The 14902-nt window shown below is 42.7% G+C and overlaps 1 protein-coding gene across 2 annotated transcripts in view; it reads right to left on the minus strand.

Annotated features, from left to right (window-relative positions):
* The window catches only part of CRIM1 (cysteine rich transmembrane BMP regulator 1), a 1384383-nt gene that overhangs the window by 349690 nt on the left and 1019791 nt on the right, over positions 1–14902 (minus strand). For both annotated transcript variants that reach the window (XM_082249820.1, XM_082249819.1), the window contains one exon: positions 10863–10991. In XM_082249820.1, the coding sequence (XP_082105946.1) occupies positions 10863–10991 (129 nt within the window). The remainder of the gene's footprint in view (positions 1–10862; positions 10992–14902) is intronic.

A 14902-nucleotide genomic window follows, 5' to 3' on the forward strand; every position in this document is an offset into this window, starting at 1 on the left:
TTTGTTGAAAATATTACGATAGTTAGACTAAGCCTTTTTGAGAATTTACTATTTACTCCATAATACTTCCTTTTCGGGGGCCGATGTAGCCGGGGCGGTACTCTTGCCCTTCTTCCGTCTTGAAAACCTGTTCTTACAGTCTTTCCAGAGCGGAAATTCCTCCTCTCTACCAGAGGAAGGTCCCTCTGGTGATATCACTATTCCCTTAGAAGGTCTTGGATGACTACTTTTTCCATTCCTTCAGGGTCAATTCAAGACCCTTCTCACCTCTTCCTCTTTTCTTATTCTTCTTGCTATCCCTTTTTGTACTAACTGCTCCTTTTATCTCCTAGAGACCAGGGTGGATGTTTGATCTTTACTGTAAACAACCGTGTTTTCCTCAACTATGATACCATCTTCGCTTCTCATTGGTCAGATCTTGGTCTGGTGGTGGGTAAGTGCAGAGCAGTTTTTTTGCTGATCTCCCTCTCCCTCTAGCTCCATGGCTCACACCAACCATCCTATACAACATCTAAAACTAGCATTTTAGGGCCTGAACTCACCTAATAAGAGGAAAAAAGTCCTGAACAAATATCATACCCAGGGGATGGATGTGGTCCTACCCCAGGAAGCCCACTTTCCCAGACAATATTGCCCCTCATTTCTACAGGCCAAATTTCCGTTATTTTACCTTGCCAATGTGGAACACAAAACCAAAGGGGTGGCTATTCTATTCACCCGTAACTGCAAATTGTCTCTCCTGGCAGAATATAAAGACCCTTCGGGAAGATTTATCCTCATTAAAGGGAACATTGAGGGCAGCCTCTTTTTCTTCACATCTTACTACACCCCGAATCGTAATCAACTGCATTTCTTTCAAGAAATGTTTAAGACTCTGAACCCATTACTAGAGGGAGTTGTGATTTTTGGAGGTGATTCCAATATCGCCTTTGATAAAAGGTCTACACAAAAAAAGACCCCTCGGTAAACGCTAATTAATGGCCCAACAGAGCCTGGTCAACATATGGAGAGAGATCAACCCTACTCTGCGAGACTACACACATTTCTCCAACCCACACCAATCCTTTGCAGGGATTAATCACATTTTCGTATCCACGGCGCACGTTTATCTGGCCTTTATAAGAGATTCTGTCTGGTCAGACCACTCGTCGCTCTTCTTGACTATGAAAGGTCTGGGGGGGCCACAAAAGGGAATTCAGATGGAGACTGAATGAATCGATCCTTAGTGATCCCTGCCGAGTCAGGGAAATTTAAAAAGCTATTCAGGATTATTTCTCCTTCAAAGCTATTTAGGATTATTTCTCCTTCAACGACACCCCTGAAGTCTCTCCAAAGACTCTGTGGGCGGCATACAGACCAAAATTAGGGGCAAACTGATCCAAATTTCATCCCAAATACACCTTACTAATAAAGCAGAGATTGACAGACAAAAGAAAGAATTCCAGGAGCTCTAACCCCCATTTTTATTTATGGATTGTCTCCATATTTGATAGTCATTTCTTTTGCATGGTTGCGCTATTCTTTTTTAATATACATGTTGCTTGGTCCATAGCTGCACCGGCTTTAGATATACATGTTCAGGGTCTGCTCCCCCAATTTTTTGCTTGTTTATTATGTATTCGGTCTGACCAGACTTATGGGGTTGAGCATCCCATCCCCCACACACACCTGTACTCTATTGGTGTCCTCTATCAAGTAGATATAGGAGGAGTCCCCTGCAGTGCATTAGCACACCTTCCCAGCAAGGAGTGTTGTCTCCAAGGGTAAGAGAGGCTGGATTCACCCCTTTTTTATGGATAGTGTAGGACCCACTGATAATGGGGTACTTTGACGCAGTGGTGGGCTTGAGCACGATATGGCCATATGGTGGGACTAAACCCCCATTTTTATTTATGGATTGTCTCCATATTTGATAGTCATTTCTTTTGCATGGTTGCGCTATTCTTTTTTAATATACATGTTGCTTGGTCCATAGCTGCACCGGCTTTAGATATACATGTTCAGGGTCTGCTCCCCCAATTTTTTGCTTGTTTATTATGTATTCGGTCTGACCAGACTTATGAGGTTGAGCATCCCATCCCCCACACACACCTGTACTCTATTGGTGTCCTCTATCAAGTAGATATAGGAGGAGTCCCCTGCAGTGCATTAGCACACCTTCCCAGCAAGGAGTGTTGTCTCCAAGGGTAAGAGAGGCTGGATTCACCCCTTTTTTATGGATAGTGTAGGACCCACTGATAATGGGGTACTTTGATGCAGTGGTGGGCTTGAGCACGATATGGCCATATGGTGGGACTAAACCCCCATTTTTATTTATGGATTGTCTCCATATTTGATAGTCATTTCTTTTGCATGGTTGCGCTATTCTTTTTTAATATACATGTTGCTTGGTCCATAGCTGCACCGGCTTTAGATATACATGTTCAGGGTCTGCTCCCCCAATTTTTTGCTTGTTTATTATGTATTCGGTCTGACCAGACTTATGAGGTTGAGCATCCCATCCCCCACACACACCTGTACTCTATTGGTGTCCTCTATCAAGTAGATATAGGAGGAGTCCCCTGCAGTGCATTAGCACACCTTCCCAGCAAGGAGTGTTGTCTCCAAGGGTAAGAGAGGCTGGATTCACCCCTTTTTTATGGATAGTGTAGGACCCACTGATAATGGGGTACTTTGACGCAGTGGTGGGCTTGAGCACGATATGGCCATATGGTGGGACTAAACCCCCATTTTTATTTATGGATTGTCTCCATATTTGATAGTCATATCTTTTGCATGGTTGCGCTATTCTTTTTTAATATACATGTTGCTTGGTCCATAGCTGCACCGGCTTTAGATATACATGTTCAGGGTCTGCTCCCCCAATTTTTTGCTTGTTTATTATGTATTCGGTCTGACCAGACTTATGTGGTTGAGCATCCCATCCCCCACACACACCTGTACTCTATTGGTGTCCTCTATCAAGTAGATATAGGAGGAGTCCCCTGCAGTGCATTAGCACACCTTCCCAGCAAGGAGTGTTGTCTCCAAGGGTAAGAGAGGCTGGATTCACCCCTTTTTTATGGATAGTGTAGGACCCACTGATAATGGGGTATTTTGACGCAGTGGTGGGCTTGAGCACGATATGGCCATATGGTGGGACTAAACCCCCATTTTTATTTATGGATTGTCTCCATATTTGATAGTCATTTCTTTTGCATGGTTGCGCTATTCTTTTTTAATATACATGTTGCTTGGTCCATAGCTGCACCGGCTTTAGATATACATGTTCAGGGTCTGCTCCCCCAATTTTTTGCTTGTTTATTATGTATTCGGTCTGACCAGACTTATGAGGTTGAGCATCCCATCCCCCACACACACCTGTACTCTATTGGTGTCCTCTATCAAGTAGATATAGGAGGAGTCCCCTGCAGTGCATTAGCACACCTTCCCAGCAAGGAGTGTTGTCTCCAAGGGTAAGAGAGGCTGGATTCACCCCTTTTTTATGGATAGTGTAGGACCCACTGATAATGGGGTACTTTGACGCAGTGGTGGGCTTGAGCACGATATGGCCATATGGTGGGACTAAACCCCCATTTTTATTTATGGATTGTCTCCATATTTGATAGTCATTTCTTTTGCATGGTTGCGCTATTCTTTTTTTAATATACATGTTGCTTGGTCCATAGCTGCACCGGCTTTAGATATACATGTTCAGGGTCTGCTCCCCCAATTTTTTGCTTGTTTATTATGTATTCGGTCTGACCAGACTTATGGGGTTGAGCATCCCATCCCCCACACACACCTGTACTCTATTGGTGTCCTCTATCAAGTAGATATAGGAGGAGTCCCCTGCAGTGCATTAGCACACCTTCCCAGCAAGGAGTGTTGTCTCCAAGGGTAAGAGAGGCTGGATTCACCCCTTTTTTATGGATAGTGTAGGACCCACTGATAATGGGGTACTTTGACGCAGTGGTGGGCTTGAGCACGATATGGCCATATGGTGGGACTAAACCCCCATTTTTATTTATGGATTGTCTCCATATTTGATAGTCATTTCTTTTGCATGGTTGCGCTATTCTTTTTTAATATAAATGGCCCAACAGAGCCTGGTCAACATCTGGAGAGAAATCAACCCTACTCTGCGAGACTACACACATTTCTCCAACCCACACCAATCCTTTGCAGGGATTAATCACATTTTCGTATCCACGGCGCACATTTATCTGGCCTTTATAAGAGATTCTGTCTGGTCAGACCACTCGTCGCTCTTCTTGACTATGAAAGGTCTGGGGGGGCCACAAAAGGGAATTCAGATGGAGACTGAATGAATCGATCCTTAGTGATCCCTGCCGAGTCAGGGAAATTTAAAAAGCTATTCAGGATTATTTCTCCTTCAAAGCTATTTAGGATTATTTCTCCTTCAACGACACCCCTGAAGTCTCTCCAAAGACTCTGTGGGCGGCATACAGACCAAAATTAGGGGCAAACTGATCCAAATTTCATCCCAAATACACCTTACTAATAAAGCAGAGATTGACAGACAAAAGAAAGAATTCCAGGAGCTGAGCAAATCACACAAACCATATCCTACAGCAATTTCTATAGAGAGGATAGATGCTGCTCAAAAAGATCAAAATAGCAGGCGGTACCCTATTGTAAAACCAGAGCTGAATTTTCGAGACCTTCCAAGACTTTTAACATAAACTGTATAATCCTACCTTGACCCCCCTTCCATACAGATCTGGATGGCTTCTTGGATTTCATTCAAATCCTCAAATTGGAGGACTGTCATCTAAGGGAATTGGAACAACCAATTTCCATTGAGGAAATCTCCCGGGTGATCAAGGACTTGAAGAGCCAATCAGCTCCAGGTCCAGACGGTTTCCTTATCCTATATTATAAAACATTTTCTGACACACTCACCCCCTATCTGGCAGTTTCTTTAATAATTTAAGACAAGGGGCTCCTTTAGATCGAACCCCAATTCAGCATACATATCCGTCTTGCCTAAACCTGGGAAAGATCCAAGTTCAGTAAGTAATTATCGCCTGATCTCTCTAGTTAACAATGAACTCAAGCTTTTGACTAAGATTCTTGCTGACCGCATAGCCTCCTTTATAGCCCTATACATACATAAAGACCAAGTAGGCTTTATACCTGGGAGACAGGGTCCAGACCAAATTTGCCGAGCAATCAACATTATATCCCTATGTATTCTCATTGGGATGGAGGTATGACTCAGAAAGGTTTTTTGCTTTCTTTAGATCTCCAAAAAGCTTTTGATTTGGTCTCATGGACCTACCTTTTTCACTATTCTAAAGCAATGAGGATTTGGTGAATCCTTCATGAATATCATCAATGCACTATACTCCTCCCCAGAAGTGCAAATAAGGATTTAGGGTTTTTACTCCAAATCTTTAAGGAACTCTCAAGTGGCACTAGACAGGGATGCCCATTATCCCCGTTCATTTTTGCCATTGCGATTTAATCTTTAGCTATTGCCATCAGAGACCATCCTGATATAAGAGGTGTGCAATGCGGTCCCCAAACTCATAAATGTGCCCTATTTGCAGATGATCTTCTAGTTTTTGTCTCTTCCCCATTGATCTCTCTCCCGCGGGTAAATTACAATAAATCACTAGCTCTAAAAATTAATTTGTCTCCTGATCAAGTCACAACGATCAAAACACAATTTGAATTTTCCTGGAGTGATATCACCATTCCATAGGAGTCAATCTGGCACCGCAGATAGACAAACTCTTTAAGACTAATTTTCCCCCTCTGATGAAAACATTGGAATCAGACCTGGTTAAATGGGTCGTCTAGAATTATCTTGCTTAGGACGGATAAACTCAATAAAGATGACTTTGCTCCTCCAAATTCTATATTTTTTCAGATCCCCTCCCAAATCCTGTCCCTGGGGATTTTCTGAGACCCCTGCAGTCTAAAATCATTAAATTTATTTGGGGATAGAAGGGCTATCGCTTATCGAAAAAGGTTCTCTTTCGTTCCGGGAAACAGGGGGGCCTTGGCTTACCTAATTTGCCATGGTACTACCAGGCAGCTCAATTAGCACAACTATCTGAGGTCTACAGGTGCTCGGGTATCCCTGACTGGATCAATATGGAGAGGCAGGCTGTCCCCCGCCATACTTTAGACTACCTTTTAGGGTGCTCTCCCAAGTTGAGACCCCCAATTCTGGCACCAACCCTCTCTTATTCCTTCTCATTATGGGACTCCCTCAGGAATTATACCAAGTTAGTTTCCCCTATTAAGCCCCTGGCTCATATCTTTAGAAACCCTCTATTCCCCCCAGGCGAAGATATCCAGGCCTTCAAATGGTGGCTAGATGAAGGGTTATACAGAATTGGTCATTTTTTTCTCCCATCTGGCCCAATGTCTGAAGCTTACTGTATTAGCAGGCTTGACATGCCGGCCGCAGAGAAGTTCAGGTTTGCTCAAATTTCTCACTTTCTACATAAACTCTGGAACACAAAACCTCAACCCCCAACCGTCACTCCCTATGAAAGTTGGTGTGGGGGGGGTGGAATTTTGGTGATATATATATATATATATATATATATATATATATATATATATAGCTCGCTTTCTTCTGACCAGACAAAAACTTCTTATATGCTGGCATGGGAAAATTACTTAGCCTGTGAGTAGACCCCAGAGGAGTGGCATAAGTCCACGGTCAGGGCCACTAAGGACATGTTAAACGTGACACTGGCTGAAGCCAACCTAAAAATCCTAATGCAATGGTACCTTGTCCCTTGTAGACTAGCTAAACTCTATCCCTCTTCTACTGCAACCTGCTTCAGAGGATGTGATCTCCATGGTGACATGCTTCATACGTCGTGGAGTTGCCCCAAATTAAGAAGCTTTTGGAACAAAACTTTTAACATGCTCCGCAAGGTCACAGGCATTCCTATTACTAAATCTGCCCAAAGTGCCCTGCTAAACTTCCCAGTAGCCTCGGCCCCTAAAAATATACAATGGCTCATCCTGTTTATACTAACAGGTGTCAAGTTAACCATTGCTAGCTCGTGGAAGCAACCCTTTATGTCCTTCACCAGAGCTAAAAGAAAGATTTCACAGATTACGATCCAAGAGAAGATGGTCAGTAAGCTTGAAAACAACTCGGACAAGTTTGAAGCAATTTGGGAAGCATGGGCTAGATTTATGAACATTCCAATCTCCCCATAAGTGCTTAATTTCTTCATTTTCAAAAGGGCCAAACCCCCCCTGGTCTCCCTCTCTTGATTCTCGTACTATTTTTTACACAGGTTCTCTTCTTCTTTTCTCATCTTTACATTTCATGCTACCTGCTCTTTCCTTTTCCTTCTTACGTCGTCCTCTCCTGAAAACTAGATGTTGTATTGAACAGCACTAACGTGAAACTCAGGATTGGATATTTTCCTTTTCTCTTCCTCTCCTTTTTAGTTGCTACTGGTAACATTATTATTGAAGTTTACAGTTTCCTGTTTGATTATCCTGAGCATAACACAGTGCCACTATCTTCCCTCAGTATGGGAGTGCGAATCAGGCTACTATCTACACCCTTTGGACGCATTATGTTCCCATTTGGGGCGTCTGGAAGAAGAGGATGGTCATCAACTTCTTACAACCTTTTCGCTCCATATCTGACCTTATGAAAAATGATGCGATGGATAGAAAATGTTATTCCTAACAGATATGTTCACTGTTTGTTATTAACAATTACTCACAGTACATTATTTGGACTGTTTTACGGAATGTTACCGCATTTCTTCTGTAAAATCTTGTTCAATAAAAATTCTTGAAACAAAAAACCGTATGAATGATATTATGATAAATGAGAAACTGAAAGCCTTTGCTTCGGATACCCATGACAAATTTCTCAGGGTCTGGTAATTGTTTATAGCATATATCCAACCTTCCAGATTCGATAATAAGCTCCTCTCTGAGTGATTCTCCGTTGTGTACCCCATTTGATTTCCTCCCTTCTTTCCCCTCTCCTCTTTTTCTTTCCCCCCCTCTTTCTATTTCTAGCTTTCCCTCCAGCTCTCCTTTTATGTATAATAGTTCTTATAGTCTACAAGGCCGCCAGGCGTGGTTTTGGTGAGGAATGGTTACAATGATCATATCTTTTCACTAGTATATTGTATACTTATTTACATAAATATCCACTTTCTCCCAGTTAAACTGCCTCGTGTCCTCCATTAATTTTGGTGTCTAGGTTTTAATTCACCATCCATCACAGTCTGGAGTATCAAGCTTTGTTCATCAAGGACTTAGTACTTAAGTCAGTTCGACATACTGCATTAGGAAATGATGTAACATTCTTTTTGTGTCCCTCTGTTGGGAGTTCTCTCTTATGCTATATTTGATGTAACCATCTCATTGTCGAACTAATTTGTCAATTTTTTTTGTTTGCACTAAAGTTCTTTTGTAAAAAAAAAAAAAAAAGAGAGACGAAGCCTAATGACAAGCTTGAAAAACATCAGGCCATCTGGCTAACCTTGGACAACCCGTTTCCTTTAAGCAGGATTTGACCCTATAAGCTGGCAAATGGCTCTGCTCATTATTTATTCCCACTTTTATCCGTTTCGTAAACTTCCCTATGTTTATTTTATGCTCTGCCCCCCTTTTTTGACCCATGCTCCCAGCGGTCTTCCATTTGCTCTCCCCATGAGATTTTGCACCAACACTTTATCTTGTCTATCCTATTTGTTGGCTGTAACATATGTTATATGTTTGGTACTGTACTTTAGTGACACATTTTGTACTTATTATGTGTTCTGTTATTTAGTACTCGCACTGTATAATTATGCCACCTTGTTTTCATTGCTTTAACTTGTCTAATTGTAAACCTGCTTGAAAACCAATAAAAAGATTGAACAAGAAAAAAGAAACCCATGAGGCATGAAGGATACACTTGTAAAATATATAGCAAGTGCTTTGGACCTGAAAGACTTAGAACTTTTAGAAATGTATTTTGCTACAGTATATAGACAAATCAGACTGCTATTTTATTTTACTTATTTTAAAAATAAAAACACTTAAAAGTGATGGTGCGCTTTTCAAGTGATTAGGAAATGATATATAGCACAATATATAAATCAATACACAGGTGTGATCCAATTAAGTGTCACAGTACTTATCAATAATGAACAAACAATGAATCAACAGTGTCTTCAAAACATTGAAAAGTGAAAATAAACAAATCATTTAATCTTATTTTAAACATTTATTAATGATATTAATGATATACAGATTTTAAATGTTTTGAGTACATGTGACTATTTTATTTTTGTATACCATGAAGTTAAAACTTTCATTTAAACATCATAATTTGTTTGTATTGTAGAGGTTCAAAGAAATTGTTAACAGGAAGTAGTTAAGAATCCCTTCTCCGGTGTCACCTTCCCCTTTTACTCTATATGAAAAGAAATGCAGTATAATAGAAGTCCGAGCGCCAATTATTTCTTTTACAGTAGCCATTTGATATAGAATGTTGAAACAGTAAGAATAAAAGTGATCCTTTTTGTGTATCAAAAATCCGTTGTAAAAGGGACACTTCCGGCGCTCGGGACATCCTGTGCAGACACCGGAAGAGGAAGATAACACTAACCTGTATAAATTGGCGGAAATGACGGGGCGCGCCTATCTCCCATCTCAAGTCGAAGCCCTATTGGAGGAAACGCGTCAGCAGGGAGGCGTGCCGTCATTACGTCATCGGAGGTCCGTGCTACAGCCGGACCCGATGCAAATAGAGATCCTCAGCCTGTCATTTTTATACTTTCTGCTCGTAATTGATCAACTCAATGTAAGTGCAAGTCTGTACACCTAATAAATTGTTTATTGCGGTAATGCACTATTAGTCTCATTTAACTTCCATGTGCATTGGAATATTGTGGGGAGTACACACTTTACCCTAAGGGAGTAGGAGACTTACGTGGTTCATACAGAGGGAAGAAAGTGGGAGCCATCCATCCATTCGCAGTGTTAAGGAAGCATCCTCATATCCATAGTGTCATCTGATATTTCAGAGGCTTGATTGTCTCTTATATCTGGTAAGAGGCTTGGATTGTTTTACCACCAGTGGGATCGTGCACGTGTGGAGGTGGAAATAAGATTTTGGCTTCACTTTTATAGAAATTATCACTATCAGGCACTTACTTACCTTCTTTCCGCCAGGTAAGGAGGCATTTCACCAGGTGGAGGGAACATCTCAATCATCACTAGATTTATTATTTGGACTTTACCACCATTTTTTCAATTTTTTGGAACACTTCATAAACAGGACTTTAGTTCTTGTGTTTATTTGTTTATTTTCACTTTTCAATGTTTTGAAGACACTGTTGATTCATTGTTTATTCATTATTGATAAGTACTGTGACACTTAATTGGATCACACCTGTGTATTGATTTATATATTGTGCTATATATCATTTCCTAATCACTTGAAAAGCGCACCATCACTTTTAAACATTCACATTTCACATCATCTGGTTGCAGCCTTTCACTCAATCAGCGCACCCCTTTCTTTCAAAATTAAAAATAAAAACACTTAACTATGTGTTTGAAAGACACAGACATAAGGACTCTTGCACAAGAGGCAACTGAGCCAGTTCATTCCAGGTTTATTTCCTCTGCCTGAACAGCCCAGGTACACTGTACAACCTGCCATTATCATAAATGGCTGTGCGCTACTGTACTTCTGTATATGACAATGCTATCTTAAACATGAGTACAGCATGCGGCTTATGTAAAAAACATAATATTTTCAATTTTTTTCCAAAACTGGGAATTATGCTGATTGGCTCTGACCGCTTGTGTGCAAGAGCCTCAAGAAAAAACAAACTAAGATCAGAATACAAGAAGTAACTTACTTGTTTTGCACTGACATATGCGACATCCATTCTGGTCTAGCCGGAATCCATAGCTGCAGTCTTTTTCTGTCAGTGTGCAGTTTATTAACAGATCACATGTTGGTGGCGCCATAGTGATGTATGTGGGTTCTGTGAAGAAAAATGCCTCAGTTAAACTAATATACTAAGGCAGAAAACTGAATTCAAAATTACGGTATTCACACATGACAATTATTCACATTTTACCAAATAACAAATTACACGGATAATGCTAAAAACTGACGAAAGAAAATATCTTAATTGTACAGTACCAGGCACAGGGCTTGCATTTATAGACCACATGCTATATGTAGGCTACCCTCAGGTGGCAAAAAACTTGCTAGGGCTCTCCCTAATGCACACCCATTTAACCCCATCCACTCTGTGAGGCTCCATTTTTTGTTAGTGTCCTTAGGTCAGTGTTTCTAAACTCCGGTCCTCAGGGCACACAGGCCAGGTTTGCAAGAAAACTGAAATACATCACAGATGATATCATTTGCTGCTCAGTGATTGCAGTATTCTAGTCTGCATCTCCCCAAGGTAATACTTAAAATCTGGCCTGTTAGTGTGCCCCGAGGACTGGAGTTGAGAAACTGCCTTAGGAGATAGACCTCTTCTCCTTTGAAGACGTTTTTTTTTTTCTTTTTAACGTTAACTTTTTTTAACACAGCTATCAAGATCTGACTGTTTATCAACCTGGATCATCTAGCAGTTTCCAGATTGGTATCCCACTGTGTTTTACCTTGGGTACCGTACCCAGAACCCAGTGTGTGGACTCAGTCTGTAATATTTGCTTTGTGCATTGGATGCTGCGCTCACCTTGGCATGAAGTGCAACATGTATAGTTAGCCACAGGGTAATACACAAATCCAAGGCCATAGTTTATCCTTATGGTTTCCAGACCTTGATGGGGTTATGCCCAGTGTGATAAGTGAAGCCTGGGCCCCTAACCATATCCACATTGAGGGGGTTTAAGAACATGTTTACCTACATTTTGCAACTGGTTTCTGGTAATTACTATACAACCCAAAGTTCTTAGCACAAAACATAGATACATAGGCAAGGAAATGGTTAGTCACTTTACTGTGTTACTATCTGCTTTAATGGCCTCCAACCCCTTTAGCAGAAATGTGTCACTCTCCAGGGCAGAAAAACTGATTTTTGTAAGATCTTACCGTAAAATCCTATTCTCTTAGCTCATTGACAGACGTAGTCCTCGGTGATTCAGCACCTTCGGGTTATGCTGCCTCCACAGGAGTAGGACTAGACAGGAAATAAAAAATGCTCTGGCCACACCCTAGGGGCAGTCCCCGAGGGTATATCCTCTCTCTCCCTATCAGTTATGTCACAAAGCAGTGTTTAGAGAATTTAACCCAACCCAACTCCAAAACAGAGGGGCGGGTACTACGTCTGTCAATGAGCTAAGAGAAAAGGATTTTACGGTAAGATCTTACAAAAATCCGTTTTTCTCTATCGCTCATTGACAGACGTAGTCCTCGGTGATTCAGCACCTTCGGGACGTCCCAAAGCAGTACCACAAATGAGGGGTGGGAAAATGGAAAATTAAATCCAAATCTAGAAGGCCCAACCGGTGCCAACTAGAAGTTTACAATGCTCATCCTCAATGATGAGACTCAACAGAAAAAAATTTTTCAACAGAAAAAACCCTCGAGGTAGACCGCCGGTCTCCTCAAATTGCGGCCTGCAAAACTTTGCGGCCAAATGAGGCATCCGCCGATGCCATCACATCAATCTTATAAAACTTTGTAAAGGTATGTACCGACGACCAGGTGGCCGCCTTACATACCTGGACCACTGACGCCTGATGGCGGAAGGCCCAAGAAGTACTGAGCGCTCGAGTGGAGTGCGCCCTAACAGGGAACGGAGGACTCCGACCCTTAATAGAATAAGCCTGTACCACCGTCTGTCTGATCCATTTGGCGATAGTTGCGGCAGCTGCAGGCAACCCCTTTCTGGGCCATCCGGGATCACAAAAAGTGAATCCGTCTTACGGAACGATTCCGTCGCCTTCAGGTATACCCTGATTGCCCGAACCACATCTAAGGAATGCAACGCATGTTCCCGATGATGATTGGGCTGAGGACACAAGGAAGGTAGTACAATATCTTCATTCAGATGAAAATCTGAAACCACCTTAGGAAGAAAGGATGGCTTAGGATGAAGCACTACCTTATCCCTATGAATCACTAAGTATGGTGACTGGCATGATAATGCAGCCAGTTCTGACACCCTGCGTGCAGAAGTGATAGCCACCAAGAAGGCCACCTTCTGGGATAAAGTAAGCAAGGGAATCTCCCTGATGTTTTCAAAGGGAGGTTTCTGTAGAACCGTCAAAACCAAATTAAGATCCCAGGGCGGTAAGGGCGCGCGGACTGGTGGAGCCAGGTGCCGCACCCCCTGGATGAAATTTCGCACCAAGGACTTGGTAGCTAAAGGTTTCTGAAAGAAGATTGCTAATGCTGAAACTTGACCTTTGATGGTACTCAAGGCTAGTTTCTGCTCAACCCCTTTCTGCAGAAAGGCCAGTATTCGGGTCACCGAATAGGTACGTGGAGGAATCCCTAAAGATTCGCACCACGCGATATAAGTCTTCCATGTGCGATAATAAACCTTGCTGGAAGTCGCTTTCCTTGCTTTAATAAGGGTAGGAATAACTGAAGCTGACAACCCTCTGTCCTTCAGTACCTGGGTCTCAATGGCCAGGCCATTAAAACCAGCGACTGTAAAGCATGATGGAAGATTGGTCCTTGAGACCGCAGACACTCCCTGAGACGAAGTTCCCAAGGAACGTCCGCGACCAGTCTGTCCAAGTCGGCCAGACCGGCTAGACGAGGCCAGCCTAGAATTTCTAGGACCACTGGCGTTGACTGGATCTGACCCAGACGGCCCTAGAGCTATCTGGTCCCGATTATCAGTCTGCTCCTTCTCTGTTCCCACACATTTATCAGACACCTGATTCCTATCCGGAACGGTGATTTCTTCTGGTTGAACCTCCGGGACTGAAGTCACCTGGCTAGAGGCTTCTCGGGCTGTCTGTTCAACCGGATCCGTTTCTTGTGGGGAACTGAGACTAATCTTTGGAAAAGGTAAAGAAAAAGATCTGTTCAGGGAACGGTAACTGCCACTCCCTGTAGTACTTAAATGTTGGAAGGGAAGAATTGCACCGGTAACAGTGATCGATGCTCGATCTAATGCCCTGAATACCGGTGAAGACGTTCCCCCACCCTCAACCCGGGTGGGGGCGCACCTTCAGGCTGTGTAATTCTTTGCTTCGGGTTTGGCTGAGTCAGTCTTTTGTTTGTCCGACCAGCCCCTTTTGAACCCGCCTGGAGGAGCCTTGCCTTTCCCGCTTGTTCCAGCCAGGCGTGCGAACCCTTTATGGGCGGTAAAGAAAGGTCCTCGCTTGTTACGAGGTCCTTTAGCTCTTGCCGTCTGTGGCAAGAAAGTGCTCTTGCCCCCAGTGGCATTCTTGATGATCTCATCTAGAGTGGCACCAAATAGGCGATTCCCCTGAAAGGGGAGATTCGTCAAGGTCTTTTTGGAACCTAGGTCTGCTGACCAGCATTTTAACCACAGCACACGTCTGAGGATTACCGCTGACATAGATGCTTGCCCTAATAGGGGAGTAGTATCCAAGGCTGCGTCACAGACGAACTGTAGTCCTTGTATAATCTGTTCCATTAATTCAGATGTTCCTGGGGGATATCTTTCCCCCTCAGGTCTTGGCGTACCAGTCTCGCCCATTCCGTTAGTGTCTGGGAAACTAGACCAATAACAATTACTGGTCTAAATGCTGACCCTATCAGGGAGAAGATAGTGCGGGACTCCGCTTCCACCTTTCGATCCACTGGATCCTTAAAGGACGAAGTGTCCTCCACTGGGATAACGGTGGCTTTATTCAGCCTGGAAATAGGTGGGTCCACCACCGGTGGTACCGTCCATTTCTTAATGAAGGATTCCTCAAACGGATAACGTCTATCAATACGCTTGGAAATAGTAGA

Source organism: Pelophylax lessonae (assembly GCF_965119305.1).
Source record: "Pelophylax lessonae genome assembly, chromosome: 3".
Classification (NCBI taxonomy): domain Eukaryota; kingdom Metazoa; phylum Chordata; class Amphibia; order Anura; family Ranidae; genus Pelophylax; species Pelophylax lessonae.